Source organism: Scaptodrosophila lebanonensis, unplaced genomic scaffold (assembly GCF_003285725.1).
Source record: "Scaptodrosophila lebanonensis strain 11010-0011.00,11010-0021.00 unplaced genomic scaffold, SlebRS2 tig00000043-arrow-pilon, whole genome shotgun sequence".
Taxonomy (NCBI): Eukaryota; Metazoa; Arthropoda; class Insecta; order Diptera; family Drosophilidae; genus Scaptodrosophila; species Scaptodrosophila lebanonensis.
In genome coordinates this window covers 5,320,709-5,342,722 of record NW_022060545.1, presented here as the reverse complement: position 1 = coordinate 5,342,722, position 22,014 = coordinate 5,320,709, and the positions used below count along the sequence as shown (strand labels likewise).

General features: G+C 36.4%; 1 protein-coding gene across 1 annotated transcript; it reads right to left on the bottom strand.

The window, feature by feature from the left end:
* Positions 1-1,452: 1,452 nt before the first annotated feature.
* On the bottom strand, positions 1,453-21,744 carry LOC115622796 (ral guanine nucleotide dissociation stimulator-like 1). The gene is made up of 6 exons (XM_030516861.1): positions 21,024-21,744; positions 11,866-12,492; positions 4,689-4,790; positions 3,743-4,624; positions 3,530-3,682; positions 1,453-3,464 (listed from the first exon to the last, which is right to left on the bottom strand). Exons 1-6 carry the CDS (start codon positions 21,045-21,047, stop codon positions 2,292-2,294), a joined length of 2,961 nt encoding a protein of 986 aa, XP_030372721.1. The 5' UTR covers positions 21,048-21,744; the 3' UTR covers positions 1,453-2,291.
* Positions 21,745-22,014: the final 270 nt, after the last annotated feature.

Genomic DNA, 22,014 nt, shown 5'->3' with positions numbered 1-22,014 from the left:
AGCCATCTCAGCGTTGCCATTGATGCCAATGCCAAAGAGATGTGTGTGTGGGTGTGCGAATTTGAATAACAAACAAAGGTATTTGGTGACATAACTTCAATTTTAGAATCCACTCAGCTAATTTCAATGCCACACAACTCATTGTTTAAGACTTGCGTAAGTCAACAAATATTTTAAGAACAAATATTTGTCACATAACTGATTTCAATTTAAATTTGACAAAATAATATAAGACTAAATTACCGGATTTATTAAGCCATTTGTATTTTAATTTAGCATTTGCTGATGGTAGTTAAAAGAGCGATTTTGACAAACTTTCTATATAACAGTGAGAATCATTTCTGGCCATTTAGTTCAGTTTTTTCTTGTTTTAATAAAAATTTAATGATATGAATTTTTTCTTTTGCAATATAACATCGTTTTTGCAACCTGCATCATCAACATCGATAGAATAAAATCTTCGAATAATTTCCCTTTAAATTTACCTTTATTTTCCAATTCTGAATAAATTGCTAGATATATAAAAAAAGACAAAGTTAGAACTGGTTGAGGGAATTGATCGTCTAATGGTCCGATTCATAGCAATTTAAAACGAAGAAAGATCTAATAACGACATGGGAAAAAGTACGTTTTGAAAACACAGAATTGAACAAGAATGAATAATAAAAAAACAAAACCATTTATAGCAATTCAAAACGAAAAAAGATCTTATAAAGTACAAAGTGAACAAAGATAAATGAGAAAAAAAAAGAAAATATTCAATTAAATAAATTAAATGTAAAACAATTAAAATTGCAATAAAATATTGATCTATTTTCAATACTTTCGGTAGACAAAGATCAAGAAAATAAGAATTTTCAAATATTGAATCAAATCACGCCGCAACCATTATGACAAAGTTATTCAAAAATTAAATAATTGTCAAATATACAGATCATAAATAAAGATTTACCAAATATAAAAATTTAATTCTGCTTAAATAGATTTAAATTCGTATAAAATAAACTTACTGCTGCGTTGTACCTTCCTGTCTCCACCTATTGATGTATGGCACACTTTATCCCCAAATTTAAAAATAGGTATAGTCCCAAAGTAAATTCAAAATGTGTGTAAAAGTTATTCAACCTTCACTATTTTAATTTCTAAACAAGATTTCTAGCTGTTTATACAACGATTTTAATTCGGTGATATCAACTACATATAGTATGTCACTAGAGGATTTAGTATAGTACAGTGGCTTTCAAACTGTGAGCAACATTTAAATAATTGCCTCTCGTTTTGGCTTTAGTTTATGGCTCCATATAGGGAATCTTTCTCTTCACCACAATAAAGATTTAAGCCCGAAATTAGATGTTAAGTTAAAAGTATGCGGAATTATGCACCGAACGGATCCACCTAAAACCTAAAAAACATAAAACTTCTCGAAAATTATTAAAACTCGATTGACACAGATTCTCGCTCGTTATCTTTCTTGTATTTACACAATCATTGTGTTGTATTTCACTTCATTTTGCAATATTATTTATAGCTGACATATATTTTATATGTAACTTCTCGTATATACTATATGTAATTAATATTACGTTTACTGCTAATATACTCCTACATACAACAAAAGACTTAACTAACTATGCTTTGTAGAGAGCGTTTCAAAAATTTGGGCCCTCCAAATAGAGTTACAACTCGTATTGTTGTATTTAATACATTTAGAGTAAAAACAAAAATAGTAACATCCATGCAAATACTTGGTTGCTCTTTCTTCAAATTTCAAAATAAAGTACATACAACGAGTCAATAAGTTTGGTGTAAACCTCAAACTGTTTCGCAGTTCTCTAATCTAATAAAAATTATTGTACCACATTGTGAACAGGGTGGCAATGACCCAGAATATCAAACGTTTATCAATAGGTATACATACATATATATTTATATATAAATATCAGCAAATATTCCAGTTGTGTAAGTCTATAAATATGTATATGCGTATTGGGGGATCTTATAACGGAAATAGAGATTACAAAAGTTGCGTTTTATCTACAGGTTAATTGACCGTTCGCAGAACAAAAAATCCCAGAGCTCCAATATCAGTTCAATATCTGAGAGCTCGGCTGCGATTCACAAATGAACTTTAATAAATAAATTAGAGAGTTATCAACTAAATTTGTTGTCATGTCTAGCCGTGAAATATATCGATTTATATATACATTTGCGCCTCCCTCCTCACTCATCACTCATCACTCCTCGCCCTCGTATCCCAAGCACCATAACTGGGACAGGGGCACAGCCGTGGACTAGCTACCATTGGCATCGGCCTTTCGCGGTCTCAGTATAAAGTTGAGATTGTAGTTCGTATTCACCGCATAGTAGACATTGGCATTCTTCGGCATGACCAGCTCCTTGTCGGGCAACACCTGCGCCAGCGTATACCGGTCCGGATCATCGTCCAGGCACAGCTTCAGCATTGCATTGCGTATCACCTGGGGAGTACGCTCATTGTTGCCCAGCATGATGCTTTTGTAGAGCACAATGCCGTCTGACTCGATGTTGTCCGTCTCGTAGGTCACTCGTATGATGTAGTAGCCAGGAGCGGACTGAGGGTTGGCGCCCGCCGGTTGCACCAACTGTGCATTGATGTGTGGCTGACCGTTCGATGAACCACTGCCATTACTAATCGCATTCTTCAGACCATTGCCCATGGACTGGGAGTGTGTGAGCTTACTGTGCGCCGATTGGCGACCGCCTGAGTTACTCGAGTCCAGGGAAAGGTTGGACACACTGCTCGAGGCGGACATGAGCGAGGCGTGGGGCGCATCGCGATCGAGCGAATTGTGACGAGAGCTGTTGGAGCCCGTGAAGCTGCTGTTGAGCTCACAGTAGAATTGGGATCCGGCACCACTACTCGAGTTCGAGTGTATGGAGTCAGTCTTACGATGACCGCCGCCGCCCACAGATGGCGTCGAGTTGGTCGTGTGCGAATTGTTGGTCAATGAGGTGTTGGTCGAGGCGAGTGACTTACGTGGCGCTGGCTGTGGCGGCTCCAATTCACAGCTGAGCGCAAAAGCTGCGCGTTCACTAAGCACGGGCATGGATGCGAACCAGTGATCGAACAGTGGATCCTCATGCAGGTTGTACGTGTTGGCCGCGCCCTGCAGCAGCTTTATCTGGGCCAGCACCTCGAACTCCTTGCGCTTCTTATCGAAGTTGATGAGCTTCTGTTCTGTCAGATAGTCCGGATTGGCCGTGTGTATCATTGTCAGATCGGTGAGGAAGGTGCCCAGATAGGGTATGGTGCCGTGCGAAGTCTGCGTGCACTGGTTCTGTATAAGCTTATGCAGATGACGATCTGACTGATCGCTAGCGGGATCCGGATTCTTGGCAGTGCCCTCCCGTTTCAGTACTTCGCGCAGTGTCCAGGCATTGTTGTCCTCCGAACAGATACGTGCCAGCTCTGCAAAGACTTCCGTCTGCAAAGGAGGACACACAGTTTACAAGGGAGCATACTAAATGGTGGATTGCTTGGGTTACTTACGCGCTCCTTTGGCAAGAACTCCCAAATCTTAGAGAGCCTATAGATGGAATTGGAATTTAGAGCCGAGATGATGGCCTTTAGCGAACTAAAGTTCTTCAACATGCGCAGCTCTTGAGCTATTTCTATCCAAATGGAAATGTTGTACGCTCGGTCCTGTAAATAGAAATATTATTTGTACCTAAAGGCTAGATATCTTGATAGGGCTATACACACCTGTGGCTTTAGCCGATCGATGAGAATGCTGGTGACCACTCGAAAGAGCACCGCATTGAACTGAGTAATGGTTGCCACCACAGTCTCAGAGCCGCCGCTGTCGCGTCTCGCCCACGTATGTCCCAGGCACTGGTGCGGAATCAGGCGTTTGAACAAATCCGTGTCCATGCGCGTCAGCTGCTCGGCAAAGTGGCGCACGGGCACGTGTGGAAAGCGAAAGGCCTGCAGAAAGTGCGGCGGTCCCCGATAGATTGGCGTACACACCGTCAAGCCGAGGCCATTGAATTGGTCGCTGATGTCGAAGTTGGAGCCAAATGGGGAGACCAAGAGCTGACTCTGATTGCCACCGCCCATGCCGCCAGTACCACCGAGCCAAGGCGGTAGTCCATTGTTCTCGACAGCGCCACCTCCGTATATCTGCTGACGCACCAAACGTTCCATGCGATTCAGCACCTTGTTGTGCAAATCGGAGTTCTTCAGTCGCCGCTTGGCAAAAGCCAAGATCTGTTGAAGATTCTCTTCATGCCAATCCTCCGGAAAACCGTCCAGCCACACATGCAACGCCGAGACTAGAGTTTTCTTGTGCTGTTCGTGTATCGACATCTGTGGATCATAGGAAGCGTCGCCAGCCTCCTGTTGCTGCGCAATCTCCTCCAGATGCTTCTCATGCAGTGCATCGTAGCGTTGCGTGAGCAGACTGAGCACCTGCTTGGGTGTGGAGAAGGTGCGATAGGTGGAGAGGAAGACATTGATGAATGTCGATTCAAGTTCGCCATCATCGGTGGCCAGTGCCTCAACGAGGCGTGCCAATGTAGCGGCCTTCACAAATCTCACTCGCACCGTCTCCCACTCCAGGTGCGAAATTTCGTCATCGGAGTCCTGCTATAATATCGAATGCGAAAATTGTTGCAAAGTAATTGCATTTATCTGCCTTCAAAGCACTTACGTTGCTGGCCGTTGGCGTCGGACGATGGTACCGCACCTTTTTCAGATACACCGTGAAAATTGCATTCTTCTCAGTCTCCTCGCCCCAGAGGCGCCACGTGGGCTGAAAATAAATGTGAGGATTGGACAGTAAATTAGAAAATGCCGTGACTGTTCACAGATAGGCTGTATTCAATTTACAGCTCTTAGTTCATTTTAAAGTCTTAGTCTGATAGTGTTTGTTAATAGCTTTATTCGGCTTTAAGGATCGCATACTTGCAAAAATATTTTAGCACATGCGGTTTAATAGTTGACTGTATTATGACAATAACTTTTGCTCTACAAGTATATGGAATTAACGATTCCTCTACACAAATATATGATGCCTACCTACAAATCTCAAGAATTCAAGTACCTGTACAAGTGGAATCAATATGAATTGAACAAAATTGAATATTTGTATAATCAATTCTATGTTCTAATATTTCGAATTTAAATCAAATATAAGCAATTTAAATTTAATTAAAAACAAATTCAATTACTGATTTAAATACGAATAATATTCGAAACAAAGTGTACATCTTGATCATTAAAGTTGAACCATATTTAATTTTAATATGCGCCCACTTCAAATTACAAATTATTAAATTTAATATCTTCCATAGGAAATTTTAATATTTTTCTCAACTTAATTTAAAAGTTGTTTGTAGTTGATTTAAATATACTTGAAATAAATTATATTTTGTAAGGTTGGTTTTCCAACTTTATGCTATTAATATGTTACATTATTATTGATATGCTCGTATATAGTATAGGTGTACGGTAGACCTTCACAATTTATATATTTTTTATAGTCCTTTCGAATATTTTCAATTTAGAATAGAGCCAAACAAGGCGGCTTTCAGCGGTACGTGGTATAAATACAAGGGGAAACTGTTGATAATATAGTCCGTTAAGTGTGTGCCAAGAAAGTGTATTCAATCAGCTATTCTTCACTTTTTATATCAATATTGATCTGATCTGAGCTAAAAGTAGCGGAAAATCTAACAAGAAGGATTCGAAAATTACTTCTAATAAAACTCTTCTGTGTAATAAATATAAATAATATGCATTTACAAGAATTTTATTATTAAAACAATTATCACTGTTGTTAGAAGAGAAGACAAAAAAGTGAGTAAATATTTATAATAATAAAAAATAAACCTTTGGCGTGAAACAAACCCACGTTTATCACTTGTTATTAAATATCGTCACACTTTAAATTTAATATTTCAATATCAAACTCTTGGTGAAAAGTCGATGGCAAAAATATAAATTTATTTATTTAAATCTACTTGTGTTTTTATGAGTTTGAGTGCACAAATACAATTTTAATTCAAATTACTCAACTCGATTGAAAGGCATTCAGTTATCTTAAAATGTACAATTTTAAGTTTAGTAGCACGCTCGGAATTAAAACTCAAATAGTAGTAATCCAAAAACGGTTTAAATATGTCATCAACTAATTTATATCCTTTATTCAACGTTGTTTTCATTTAAAGCGTTTAATCATTTAGCCTATTTTTAGCACAGTTGTATTTAATTTTGGAAAATTCAGAACATTTCCAATCTAAACATCGTGTCTATTTAGCATTCAACCTATACATACATACATACATCCATATAGTATACACATGCATGGAAAACTTTTGAAATTGTTTGGCCGCTGACTCGGCATTTCCGATGGCCAAGTATTTGGCAATTTAAAGGCATCGGAATTTATTGTTGCAACATTCTGTTTAGGCATTTTAATTGCTTCATAAGCTGCTTTTTAAATTGCCTGTCTGCCTAAAATACAAATTCGAAATTATGCAGGAGATACAAGTTTTGTTTTCTTTCTTAAATATTTGTTATTTATGCGATGTTTGCTTTCATTTTTATTAATGCAATTAATTAAAATGGTCAAACGAATTTAAATCACACTGATATTCATTATTGAATAATTAAACTCATGCTGTTAAAAAAATGTCAGTTCCCTTCTACCAATAACAAGAATAGCCCTTTCATGGTTTGGACATTGGGATTGTAAGCCTAAAACTTTTAAGCGCACCGACATTTTTGAGAACAACTTAAGTTGGCTATATGGTACTATTAATCTACAAGTAAACAAGGATTAAGATGTAACAAACTATTATGGGCCAAAAAAAAATTAGAAAATATTCATTTTATGCAATTCATTCTATTGATTTTTGGAAGCCTTAAAAATTCCACAACTTTAGCAAATCTGAGAAAAATTGGAAAAATGTAATTAATATTTATAATATAAAGCCGTTCTTAGAACTAGCTTTTCAAATTGAAGATAATAAAAACATTTTAAGGGTTTGTCTGTTTACGGGTCCTGCACATAAACGTGATTTGTATTCAAACACTATTTAATTTGTTAAGATCTTTCCGAACATATAATTCAGTAAAAACATACGTATTTGGCAAAAATAGAAAAATAGAACAAATTTCATTTGTTAGTCTACAAAATAGTAGAAGTTGTTAGTGTTATTGTGCGTTTAAAATAATTTGTACTGATTTATTTTCTCTAATAATATTTTATAACACCAAAAAATCCCAAATATTCGAATCCAACAAGGCTGTTTACAAAATTTTAGATTTGTATACATTTAATTACGATGGGCAGCCACTTGCTATTTGCATCAAACTGGCAGATATAAGATATAGTATGTATTCTAAAAAAACATAACGAAGATAGTTCAACAAAGGGAAAAACAATTTCAAAAATGTTTTCAAATGCGTGTAAAAAAAACCACAAAAAATATTCAAATTTTATGCAAAATTTACGGGCAATTCGAACAAAGCGTGAAGAATTAGGCATTCAAATCAAAGCGAATGAATGAATGAGTGAATGAATGGGTGAATAGGTATGAACATAAAATGAATAAATGAGCGCTATTAAAATCTGAAAACCAACTCAACACAATTACAACACAAAGCAGGGGCATGCACATACATCCATCCACATACTTATAGTATATAAGCAATTATGCATACATATACACGAATGTATATTTATGTATATATACAAGTAGTAAGGGAGGTCAGACGGGTGTGCCAGTCTGAAACCAGCAGAGAATACAAACAGCAATTTACAACAATCATGATTTTAAGAGGGCTTCCCAAACAAAATCTAGTCTCGACAGTCCACCATTGGCCACGCTTGACCAACAACTGACCCCAGCCAGAGGAGGTAAACACTCAATTATATATGCATGCAAACAGTTCTGGCAGACAACAAACATACTCTCACACACACACATAGCACACGATTTCATGTTCAGCAAATTAATTGCCCGCATGCGTTTTAATTTCATGTACAAATCGTAGCAGAAACAAAAAAAAGAAATAAAATGTTTTTAAATGTTTAGTTTACTTTTTGTGAAATCGTTTATTTCGCTGCTTTGCTTTTCCATATTCCATACAAATACAATAACAATATGTACGTTTTCTATTTTCCAGGTATAATTGTTCACACATTTTGGGCTTGATAAATGGATAACGAGAACAGCTGCAATATTTCCAAAAAGAATATACATTTAAAAAACACCATTGCCCTTGCGCAATGCAATAAAATATATTTAGGTTTTGGACTAGCTCTCCAATTGTGCTGAAAAGGTAAGCTTCTCTAGTTCATATAAGGTTGTTAATTCGAATGTTAATAGCCATATGTGTTATCTGCTGATAAAATAAACCTTTCAATATTGAATACATTCAGCTGTAGAAAAATGAAAACTGTTTGTTCGTTTAAACAACTCCAGTTAGGAGTTATTACCTTTATAGCTACCTTCCTAGCTAGCTCATTAAATACTATCTTTAGTATTGCCTGAAATATTGGGGAAAAATTTGCCAAAATTTGTAACTATTCTGTGGATATTGTTCTTTTATAATAGCTTTTCTCCCAGCTCAGTACTTTTCGAACAGAACTTCAGATAACATATTTTCCAAATATACATTAGTTTTCTTTTAAATCAGTTTGAGAGATGAGAGCATTTTAATCACTTTTAATTTTTTTTTAATTTTACAAACTGTAATGAATTTAGAGGCACATCATTGCAGGATCTAGATGGAGCTCTAGAGCTATATTGGGTATAGAAAAAAGTCCTACTTTAAAATGGGAAGAAGTCTTCTCTTAAGGTTTAGCGTTTGCCATATTTGATGGGTTGATAGGATTAAAAAAGTAACATTGAATAAAGAGGAAGTAATGTGTTGAAATTAACAAAAATGTGTGATAAAAGAAAGTAAAACGAGTCTTATTGGTAGAAATTGAAAGCCCATGCAACTGTATTGCTTATCCAGTCGAAAATAAAAAAACAAATTTAAGAGTAGCTTAAAACATAAAGCTAAAAAAAAGTTTTCGGAATTGAAAATCACAATTTAAATCTTAAGGAAAACCCCCTTTAATCTAAGCTCTCTAATTATGGCTATTTACCTCTATTCTCAAAAAATCTAAGCTCTCTAATTATGCCTATTATGAAGTGTATAAAAAGCCGAAAAATCGAGAGAAAGAAAGTGAACTCAAAGAGTGTTATGGCGACCGAACAAAGAGCTGCTAGTGGAAAATACTTAAGCGAACAAATAAACAAAGCTATTTCGAGAAAATACAAAATTCTCGATATTTTTTAAACACACCCCGTACCATTAAAATGCAAAACACCGAGACGAGCAACAGCTGCCAAAACAACTGAGTTCTGAGGTCTGAATCGGCAGCTGCTTCCTGTAAATAGCAACAACTAACTACACAACAACAACAGTAACTACACGTACTAGTAGCTGCAATTGTTTGTTGTGCTTTTAATGTTTCTCATGTACAAGTAGCATGCTTAACTCTAATTTTCTGCACACTTACGAGTAATCTGCGTGGGTGTGGATGTGTGTCCATTAATAGATGCTCAGTGTGAAGGCAACTTTAATCGATTCATGCCAACAACTACGAGTATAGAGAGATCGGTCTTATGTTTGACTCTTTATGTTGTTGTTGCTGCTGCTGCTGCTGCTGTTGCCAAAAAGAACGTTTGTTGTTGTTGTTTTTGTTGCTGTGGCGTTTAGTGAATGGCTGTATTTATTTAATTTATTTGGCATTTTTGTGTGAATTTTGTTGAAATGTCTGAGCAAATAATGATAAACACATATGTTTGTACGTATGTATGTACATTAAATTTGTTTTATTTTTGTTGTTTCTCTTTTGTTCATCTAATTAATGACGCATTATGGCAGCTCAGTTAGGTTTAAAGTGCGTCAAAACGCTAAATATTTGTTTAGAATTATGGAAGGCATATAGTACATGCGTACGCACTTTAAAGAATGGCCATTAATTGATGGCAACAAAGTAGTGTTTAGCACACTAGGAAGTCAAATTCAAACACAATTAACACTTTGGAGTAGCTTGGGAATTCGGCAATTAATCGAATTGTATTTCTATTTCAATAAATGTTTGATTATTTGGCAATAAAATACTCAAAACTGGCACCCGGGTACTCATCTTTTAAAAAAAAGTAAAAGTTGTAGTCCAAAAGTCCAATCTTCCTTATTTCTAGAGATTAGCAAATTTCCATATTGTATTCCAACAGTTTTCAGATGAAAACCAAACCAAAAGTGTTTGAGATAAAACTTCCCTGAAGCCTGAGCAATATTAAAGTTCAAAGGAAAACTCAGTTTCAATCAGTTGGATTAGCAATTCTTTCTATGGACATATATCTTGGCACTTAAGAATGGGCATGCTAAGCCTATGCCCCCTTCATTAGTTCTGTCTTCCTTATTTCTAGAGATTAGCAAACACCAAAACCTTATTTCAACAGCTTTGAGATGAAAACCAAATCAAAAGTTTTTTATATCAAACTTCCGTGAAACCTGAGCAACATAAAGTTTCCAATAAAACTCAGCTTATGTCAGTTACTGTTCTTAGATTAGCAATTCTTTCCATGGACATATATCTAGGAACTTGAGAATGGACAATCTCCTAGACGCTAAGCCTGTACCCCCTTCCTGTACATTAAGTGGCTCGAGGCATGCCCTCAGAGGGGTCTGTGAAGGGGACATACTCTGAGAGAAAAAACTACCCATTTGTAACCAAGTCGTTAGTAGGGAACAAGAAGGTCCGCTACCAGTAGCTAGTTCAAGAATATTTCAAGACTCAAATGAAAGAAATTTGGATCCTTTAGTTGCTAGCTCGATCCATTGGTCATTGCTTTAACAGAAGAGAGCACCTTTGTCTCTTCACTTACTGCCATCTTCACCATAATCTTCACCGGTAATGTATCTAATTTAGTAATGGTCAGCGATTTTCAGTCCACGCTCTTGATATATAATCCCTAAAATGTTCCCACTGACAAATCTTTTACCATAAAGTACATTTTCAATTTTAATTTTGATCTTCAACACTGCTAAAGGACGACAGTATTTACAACTTTTTGCCAATGAAAATACCAGTTAATACAAATCTATCACACAATTTTTAACCAGAATTAAGGCTAATATCTAAAGTATAATATCGCAGTAAAAACAGAATTGGTGATGGCGTTTTTCTCGTAACTAACGTGGACGTAACCTAAATCCTAAATAAATAATAATAAAAAAAAAAAAAATTAATCATCGAAGCCCCATTTAATCTTGTATTTTGTAAGATGCGTAGTGGCTGAAGGCACATTAACCAATTAAATAATTGTCCTTTTGAGACACATAGACACAAATAATGCAATAATTATAAAATAAAAATAATTTAACTATTAGTTGTTATTAGTAAACATAGACATTTTGTTTTTCATATATAAAGTCAAATGTCGATATGAGAGAGTTACTCATTTGTGGGTCGCTTAAAAAAAATATATATATATTCGAGCTAACAACTACAATAAACACCATTGAAAACATTATAAACACATGCAACAAAATAAGGCTACAATTACCAAACGAGAAAAGAACAATTTAGCAAAACAAAGCGCAACAGCACTGGCTAATTGAGTGTAGAATCGATGGAAATGGAAATGTTGATGGCGATGGCGACGACATCGCTACTTGGCACCTGCCGCTGTTATCGATGCCGCCAGCACATCCACAGTTCCACAAAGAGGGAAAGTAAACAGAAGCTAAACGAAACGATGACGAAAACGAACATAATGCAGGCACCTCTATGATTATACTGTGGATATATAGTTTACCTTTGTGTAGGTATAGTTCTTGGCGTGCAAATCTTTGGTCTTCTTCGACAGATTGCGCAGGGTGGCGCCCGTGCAGGCGCACAAATATTTCAGACTGGCCACCACTTTGCGTTCCGCGGCGGCCATCGCGGATGAGGCGTCGAGATCATCATAGGAATGATACGAGCTATTGCGACGCGTCTTGGCGGAGCAGGAGGAGCGCGATCGTCGCTGTTGGCAGGGCGCTGAAGTGGGCGTCGAAGTGGGCGTGCAGGGGGGCGTTTTTGTTGTTGATTTCCTCTGGCGCGGACAGGTGTGATGATGGTAATGATGCTGATGATGATGTTGCTGTTGGAGCTGCTGCTGCTGCTGCCCATGTTTTGGCGACTTGGCCTGCTGCTGCTGCTGGTGGTGGTGATAGGCACATTGTGTGTTGTTGCTGTTGTTGTTGACATGACGCCAGGCTAGCGGGGTCAAGTCTGTGTTCTCCAGCGGTGGCATGAGGGCGCGATTGTAACCGCTTAGGTCTTGCAACTGATAGGCGCAAGTGTGGCTCTTGATAAGCGTTGGCTGACGTTTTTGTTGCTGTTGTTGTTGCTGTTGTTGTTGTTTCTGAGCGCAGTTACAACTCTTTTGGCTTGTGAAATTCTGTAAATTTGTTTCAAAGTTCAGCTGAGGATCCCCCTCATAGACACACACATACATACAAGGAGTTTATGGATGGTTGGGCTTGTACTTGATTTTTATTGCATTGTTAAATGTTTCGCAGCGCCTTGAGAGCCCCCTATTTTATTTAAGTTCGACTAGGCATATCAGTTATGCTTGAGCAGAGAAGAAGCATCTTAGCAACTATTAATTTAACGATTCAGAGATATTACCACACGATGAATTTAGATCTTGAATATATTTTTTCAGCATTCAAGTGACCCCCCCACCAAACAGAATCAATTACAGAAAAGAATTGTTTGCATTAAATACAGATACATATTTAGCAAATGGTCCAGATAAAACGAAACAGATTTGCTAATTTATTTTGAATTTTGAATTGATAATTATTGATTGTTATTTCTTATAAATGTTAAATTAAATTGCGGGCCTTTTATCAATTTGAAAACAATAGCTTGTCCTTTATTCTCAAAGATTTTGAATTCTTTCCGTTCGACAGTTAACGAACAACAACGAATTTATATAATTTATTTTAATAAAATGTAAGAAGTAAATTAAAGATGTTTTATTCATTCATTCAGTCATTCAGTCCGTTTCAATATTATTTTATTATTTTTTTAATTACTTTTTCATTTTTATTTATTAACAAGAATTTATTAATAATGTGTATATGGAGCTTAAGTCCCAAACATTTTTTTTTTTCTGGCTTGCACATTAATAATTTGTTAATATTTGTTTTCCTTTATTAATATTCTTTCATAGAAAGAATTTATTGATAATGTAAATGGAGCTTGAAGCCCAAATATTTCATTATTAATTTGTTAATATTTGTGTTCCTTTATTAATAATCTTTCATAGAAAGAATTTATTGATAACGTAAATGGAGCTTGAAGTCCAAATATTTCATTATTAATTTGTTAATATTTGTGTTCCTTTATTAATAATCTTTTATAGAAAGAATTTATTTATAATGTAAATGGAGCTTGAAGTCCAAACATTACTAATGGCTTTTACATTTATTAATTTATTAATATTTCTTTCAAAAATTCAGTTCAAAATATTTGTCCTTTGCAATCGGCTTTTAAAGCAGCAGTCACTAAACATAACACTTTCGGTTAGAATATTTTTATGAATTCGAGTAAAACCCACAGCGAGCTTTCTATGTACATGCTCGTAAATTATTTTGGTCGCATCGGTTCAATGATTGGCATTGGCTTTGGGGCAGGGCATCAACATGAGCAGCCACAGTTCAAGTTGAGCTGAGTGCGAGTTCATTCACATGCACAAAACACTTGAGTTGATCACAAATAGATATATGTCTATATCTACACAATGCCTATGGCTTGTACACACCCCTGACCTTGACAACAAATTTGACAATTGAATGTAAAAAAATGCTGTTTAACGCTTAAATGCTATTGTGCTGTAAGTTGTTTGAACAATTTCATTTATGAGCACACGAATTGTACAGAAATATGTAGACACATAGACAAATAGCCAAATAGGCAGTGAAAAACAACAACAACTGCTGCTGTTGTTGCCGCCACATCTCGCAAGCGGCAATGCCGTCTTTTGACGCACATTCATGACAACTCAAGTGGACTCGCCAAATTTGGCCAAAATGACTTTCTTGATTGTTCGTATTGCTCACTTCCCAATTGCAATGAGGCAATGGCCGACTATTCATGTATACATATATACTTGTATGTGTGTGTGTAAATACAAATATGTACATATATGTACGAGTATGTATAATGTATATGGTGGAAATATGGATGCTTGCAGCGCAACTTTGTTGAACAATTTTACATTGCTTTCGAGGCAAAAACAACATAAAACCGCAAAAGTGGGCAAGTTTCCAGGAAATTATTATTATTGTTTCTGCTGCTGGTATTGCTTTTGTGGTTGTTGTTATTATTGTTGTTGCTGTTACCCGCCCATACACAGCCGCGTACGTTTCGCCAAATGTTGCATGCCCCTCCTCCCCACAAATGTTTCTCATTTCTGCACGGAAATGTTTAGACCTGCTGGAAAATGCTGCTGTTTTCCTCGAACATATCTAATTTTCATTTTCATTTTCATTTGCAGCGCAGTTTCTGCTTCGTTTTGTTGTTGTTTTTGTATAACAACAATTCACATATATAGAAGGTATATAAGTTTTTACACATATATATATTTGAGGTCAGTCTCGAAAAAATATAACTCTTTCTTAATGGCCGTCGCTACATTTCAAAAGAAACTGTCATTTGCCTGACTTCAGGCTTATCTTAGATCAGCAGCTATGTGGCATATATCTATGTATCTCTCTGTGTGTGTGTGTGTGTGTGAGTGTGTAAACGTGCCTTGTGACCCAGGTAGATTAAGCGTAGAAGACCAAGTCAATGGTCGAGACAAGCATTTCAAATCTCACAAAACTCAAAGCGTTTAAAGAGCTTTCCACATAAAACGTGCCACGATTAATATACATCTATACAGACATATATACATACTCGCATGTTAATGAATGTGAATGTTTGGGCATTTCTTAAGCTTATTATTCATCTTTTCTGATGCAATAAATTAAATTTAGCAAACGCTTTCGTTCACACACGCCCTCAAAACGCCCCATAATGTTCGAAATAGACGCATAAACCAGAGGCCACAGGAAATAATAAAATGAAATCTACGGCAATAAAATAAAACCAAATCGCCAGTTAATCAGTCACGTACCACATACGTTTCTCTTCTCTCAAACAAATGACATCTCTGGCATATATACATATACATACTTGTACATATGTTTAGGGCGACAAAAATACTGTAACTTTGTAGGGGCCTTAGGCGAACGAATCTCAAAGTAGGCTTCAAAGCCGATTTGGGTGTGACAAGCAATCACAATGAATAGGCGAATCATTAGTGAATGATTTGCAAATCATATTTATAATGCGCCACAATTGAAACATTTGCCAAACATGTACTTCCATTTGCTTAAATTATTACATTTTTTAATAAAAAATTACACCAATAATTATACAGTCTTAATATATTGAGAGGAACAAGTAGAAACAATTGATTCTTATTATATTAAACAGTTTCAAATATTCAGCAAGAAACCAAGAATGAACAACACTCTGATCAACACGATGTACAACTTAAGTTTAATATTCCGTATTTACTTTAAGTCGAGTCTGCGGTTAACCTGAGCTGCTTGAGGTAGGTCGTAAGCACTTATCAAGTGACGATACTGGGAAATTCGAGCAGTACTTATATTACCGACTATTTTTATTTTGCTATAAATAAATAAGCTCAGCTTTGATTCGTTATGACACAAAGAGCAGAGCTTACAATTTTGAAGCATTGAAGTAATAATAAAAGTATTCGAAATAATAAAAACCATTGAAATGGTGGAACAACCTAGTTCCACATTTAATATAAAGCTCTGAATGTATTGGAAATAGTAATTAAAGTTAGTTTCTTAACTCACTAGAAGCTGAATAATCCGATGTTCTTGGTACCCTTTGATTAAGATTCGATATAGAGCTACTAGTTTTATGGTTTGCTTGAGCTCATCTTTCATCTTCAAGTGCAAACATCTACCTAACAGTCTTCTCGAACTCATAGCAGACTCTGCAAATACAGTTATCCACAATTATTCGTTTTCGTAGTTCGATAATAACAGTGAGTTTCTGCTGAGATTTACATATTGTTCAGTACTTTTTCTATCAACTCTACCTTGAAGTCCTTCAACATGCTTTGTTTCCTACAATTTTTCATTATTCATGCATTTCTAAACCATAACCACCTTAGTTTGAGTTCACAAAAGCGCTTGGGACCTTGCAATAATTAGTTTGCTTATATTCTAGTTTGTTTCCCTAGCACCTCATAGACCCTGCAGATAGTCACAAACAGTCATTAGGTATGGAAATTGTACTAATGGCCTATACTAACGTAATATCACTGAAATCATATAGTGTATCGAAAAAGGGAGCTTATTTCGTGCCACTGACTAGTGTTCGCTTGAAAGATGACGCGACTTACAAGTTAGTCATGATTTTTCAGTTGAGAAGCCATAGACACCTGAAGGCGAAGAAGTAATGATACCTTTGTAGGAGCGCTTTATTGCTGTTTATTAGGTTACATCTTTGATTGCTTTATGTTAATTATGGTCGATCTAATTTCTCAACCCGCACAAGTTCAACCCAGAACAGAGCCATGATACAATTATACAGCCCGTGTTTGTCATGCCCCCTAATCAATATGCACATACATCGTACCTGAACCAGACTCGCGTTTATTATTACGAATGCTAAACACACCCCTATACACATACACTCACCTCCACATACAATGCGTATTCGTATATAAGTATATAGCGATATATGTATGCATATATCAAAAACAAACAGACGCCAACGCCGTCGTCGTCGTTATTTGCATTCAGAACAAAAACTCGACTCATTTTAATGGGCGAACGGGAGCTACCGAAGCTCGAGACATGATTCATGAGAAATTCAATGCGAAAACCCAAAAACACGTCTAATTATAAAATTATAGCTAAAACCTTATATGATTTAATGCCAATTGTCAAATGTTTTTCAGCCGGCTGGAGACAATTATAAAGAAATAAAGTAGAATTATGTCATTTGCCGACAAAAAACGCAATTGCCGCGAAACTGGGAATTAATTCCATCATATTACTGTCTCTATATACATACATATACTTGGTATGTTCTATATACTATATAGTGTGAGTTTCGTCGCTGACCTCTGTACGCCTGGGAGAAATTGTATTCAGAGCTAATGCCACCATAGAGACTAATCAGCGGACACTTGTATTTATAAAACGACAAGTTGTATAATTTCAATTTTGTTTCAAGTCGGGATCTTTTGCATTACGTTTTCTATATACTCTACATACTACAAAAAAAAACTGGTAAATTGGAATTGTTACGTATTGAATTAAGCAAAAATAAAAACCTACTTTTAAAATACGGTGACATGAAAAATTTTCATTAAATTAATTTTAAAAAACTTCGATTAAAGCAGCTGAGGGAGTCACAACAGAATGGAATGAACAGACTATGCTCAGAAATACATCAATGTACTAGGAACACATTTTAAAATGAATATTACTTTTCGTTCACCAAGGATTTTAAAAATTGACTCTTATTTGAAAGAGGAAGTTCTTCAACCTCAACATCATATTTTGTGAGATTAAGTTAGTTTTATGTAACTACTATTGTACATATGTATATCAGGCTTTAAAATATTGAAAGGTACTGGCAGCTTATCCAGCATAGTTACAGAAACTCTTCAGTAATTGCATTTTTATTTCAAATTTTTGTATTCATATTTATTTCTATAAGTTTGTGAAAGAAAGAAGCATATCCGACCACATCAAGTGAATAATATTCTTAGTCAGCATGACGAGAAAAATCGATCTAACATGCTAGTATGTAGACTCTTGTAGTCCCTAGACAAAACGGGTTTATTTTAGTTTCTTGCGTTTTTCCCCTTTCTTTCCCATTTCAGAATTTTGCCAATACTGTCCACAATTCCGAAGTAACATTAACTAAACTTGCATACGTAAAACAAATGTAAATTATTTTTTTTACATCGACTTTGTTTGTTGATAAAATAAATAAATAATTATCAAACTCCGTTTAAATTTGATGAAAACAAGTTAACTCCAGGACTGTCGAGCTTAGTCGACTGTTACATTATCTCTCGATTTTATTTTAATTTTTTATTGCTAATTTATTTTATTTTTAATGCTAAATCATTTTTATTTCTATTGCTGGCATCTAGTTCTCTGAATGATAAGCTTCCCCAGTAGCACTAGTATACGAATTCAAATAGTTACGCCTGTGTGTGTGTGTGTGTGAAATTTTGATTGTATATTTTTTAGGCTTTTCACCATCATTTTACTTAGTTCAACAGTCTGTGTTTGTCGACGAAATAAACAAATAAATAGTTTTCCTAAGAATTTCGAGCGGAAATTCTACGTAATTTTCCTGACGATGTTCAAGTGTTTACTGCAAACTTATGTACAATGGGCACGTGGGCGACAAGTGGGTGAATTGAATTGCATTGGCTGCCCACAAGTACATAAGATGGTCCAAAAATAGCTCTAGGTGGGCAGAGAGGGTGACAAGGTGGGGGAGAGGATCCGATACGGTCCGGTCCGGTCCGCACATCAAAGTGTATAAAAAACGAAGCGCAATGGCGGACAATGGTCAGCAGATTTTTAGGGGGTGGTGCAATGTAGATGTTGGATGTATTTATAGGCTGTTGCAGTAACAGTGGCAGTGGTCCGTGGCACGGCACGAGTAGTCGCTGCTGTTGTTGCATTGAGAAGCAGAAACGACAACAGACAGGGCAGCGACAACACGAACGGCAGTGACAGTAACAATATCCACGAAAGACACCAGCAAAATACATTTGTACGGAGAATTCTAGAAAAAGCCTGTTGGCTGTCGTCTCATGTTTGACTGACTGAGTAAATGACTGTTCGTGGGCGCGTTTGTTTGTCAGTTACATTTGACTGCATCTGCACTGAGCTTGACAGTCCCCCCCGCAGGGCCCTGGGTCGACCAACTGCGACTGTGTATTATCAAACCACATCCGCTCTGCAGCACAAATGATTTATGCTCGCTATATACTTATCTAAAAAAAAATAAAAACGGATACAGAAATATCAACTTGAGTTGAAGATTGAGCGATGCGCACAAAAACCACAAATGATTTTTCTCGTTTTTTCCCGAAATTATTTTTATGTTTTGTTTATTTGTTGAGCAAGCATGGGAAATGTGATAGAAATGGATTTCGTTTTGCATACAATATACATACAGACATAGTATATACAGAAGTTTAGTATCTTTTGTGGTAGAGCTCAAGCTTTTTATTAGCATTTCGAAGCCGCGAGCTCCGGTGCTGTGGGTTCAAAAGTCAAGCATGAAGTAATGTCGATGTGTGGATTGTCTCTTAATGAATAAAAATGCTTTTTATGATAAAAGATTGGATGGAAGTCGATGAAATATTTTAAATAATGTACAATATTCAAGGCCTACCTCAACATTTATTTATTTATTTTCCTGCCCATATTACATGAAATGAGAAACCCCATCCGAAGCTCTGATTAAACTAAAATTTAAAATTAATTTAAAATTCTGCTGCTGGATTTATTTCAAAAATAATTTTGGACGGAAATTGCAGCTCGAAAGGGAAAATATTTGTCTGAAACAATATTTTACTCCTTTTTTAGGCAGGATATACACTACATGAGGAAAGGTAAGTACCTTTGCCCTTTTAAGTATAGACTTTTCTCCCAGTTTCTATCAAATGCAATAATTAGTCACAATAGCCAAGATTTCTTAAGGTCCATCCTATGGAGCTGTAGTTGTGAAATTGCATTTAGAGATTTAAACGTATATTTTATAATAAACGTATAAATTTATTGTTGAGACATGTTTGTAAACCTATATATAAATTATAGCTCAATGAACTCTGTTTTCAAAACATAGACAACAATAAATAAACATTGAGAACCTCCCTCATTAATCGAAATTAGAATTTCGAGCTATTTATATCTTTCCGTTAGTCTTACACTTAAATGCACTCTCGTTGTCCAGTCAGTTAATTATCCCTGCTAAGGCGTGATTAATCGATAGCTGAATAGAAGCGAGTGCCAAATAAATCGTTCAATCAAGTGTAAATAACACTGATTAGCGGCGAGGGCAAAGAAATCTGAAGAATAGGATCCACCTACGCGTAAAGTTTACACGTCATTGCTTTTGTAGTTCTATTTCTATTTTAACATCCATAATTGTTGTTGACATTTTGTTTATGAATCCGGCACAAGAGCGACAAAGCAAAGCAATAGCTATATACACGTACATATAAGTACATATGTACAATTGCCAAATGCAATAAAAATCAAGTACAACAAATCGTGGGGAAGCGGGAAATAGAGGAAGAAGATGAAGGCAAGGCTGGCAAAAAGCGCGCACATTTTGGCGTGGACTTTCCGTTTGTTGTTGTTATTGTTGTTGTTGCTGCTGCTGCTGCTGGCAAGCCCACCGCAAGCATTTTTGTGGGGGGCATCGGCAACAACAAAAACAACAAGAACTATAACAACATTAGCAATCCACCCACAATGTTAAATATTTGTAGTTTTTTTTTGCATGCGCGCTTTTCGCTTTTGTTTGTGCTTGTGATTGTAATTTTTATTTTTACCATTTGAGATCGACTTTTTTCCTTGAAACTAAAATTCTTTTCTATTATTATTATTATTATTATTTTGTTATACTTTTGTTGTTTCCTCAAATTTGGTTTTGTTGGGCTTTTCTTTTTGTTTGCAATGCAGTTCGATGATGGGATATATGTAAGCAAAATCGATATTTAGCAGCTCCTCGATAGCGTTTGATGTGGTTGTGGTTCTTAGTATTGTATGTGGTGGTTATGTGGGTGGTTGCTTGGTGGTTGTTGATGCAGTAGTTCTGTTACTGTCGTTCTATTTGAACAGCCGTACGCACCAAACTCGTCAAGAACATCAGCATGTCTAAGAAATTGTGTAATACAAAAAGCTAATTTTCTTCCTTTCTGAAATCCCTCGGCCGCTGTCTCTTCCTCAGCTGCTGCTGCTGGTGGTGAGTCAAGATGCGCGTCAATTGCCGCACCGTCGCCGTCACCGTCACCGTCGAGCCCTCGGGGCTCTGTCTGGAAGAGTTCGTTGCACTTTTTATTTGCAAACTCCTTGACGCTTTTCTCGTTCAATTCAATGCACAATTTGACTTTTATTTTCTCGCCTTTCGCTCTCTCCCTCTCTTCGCATCAGCTTTACTATTTCACTTTATCACGTTGTTTGTTATGCGCAGCGTGGCGCCTGCCTACACAATTTCATTTGTGTACATATTTTTTTATTTATCATTATGTTTCTTACACTCCTCTCTCAGTTGAGGAAGCTGCTGCACTTATTTTACATAAACACAAAAACCTCTTTGTAGTCGCGATTGTTGTTTGTGTTGTTGTCTAAATTCTTTTCTAATTTGTTTCGTTTTGTTTTGACACACACTCAAAATATTTATGTATAAATACAAGATTATATACAAAATGCTGCTGCTGCACAGAAAACAAAAATTTGCTTGCTAAACACGACGATGGCGCCGACGAGAATAACGAGACGGGGTGGAAGGGTGTACGCGTTCTGCGCTCCAACAAACTTAACTCGCGGCACACAACCGCCGCCAACAACAGTCGAAAACGCACTCAACGGCAATCGCAACCGCCCCATAAGCACAAGCTGTGGACGCCATTGACGAGTTCTCTCTCAGAACTTGGAATCCGACGAGGGTTGCGAGTCGTTAAAGCTCTCCTGGATAGCCTCAATGCTCGTAAAGCAAACTGAGGGAGAGGGAGCATATTTTTTGCGTCGGCGTTAAGACGCACCTCAGTCCCACCACCCGCTCGCGACCAACTACCTTGATTAGTCAGCGGTGGGGTCGTGGGAATTTTTCATCCACCACC

Bases quoted from the DNA above. Each gene is read 5' to 3' on its own strand.
- LOC115622796 (XM_030516861.1), bottom strand. From the start codon at position 21,047: ATGCTGATGTTCTTGACGAGTTTG. The intron at 4,625-4,688 runs GTAAGTGCTTTG...TCGATATTATAG, and splicing joins CGACGCCAACGGCCAGCAAC to CAGGACTCCGATGACGAAAT. The intron at 3,683-3,742 runs GTGTGTATAGCC...TTCTATTTACAG, and splicing joins TCGATCGGCTAAAGCCACAG to GACCGAGCGTACAACATTTC.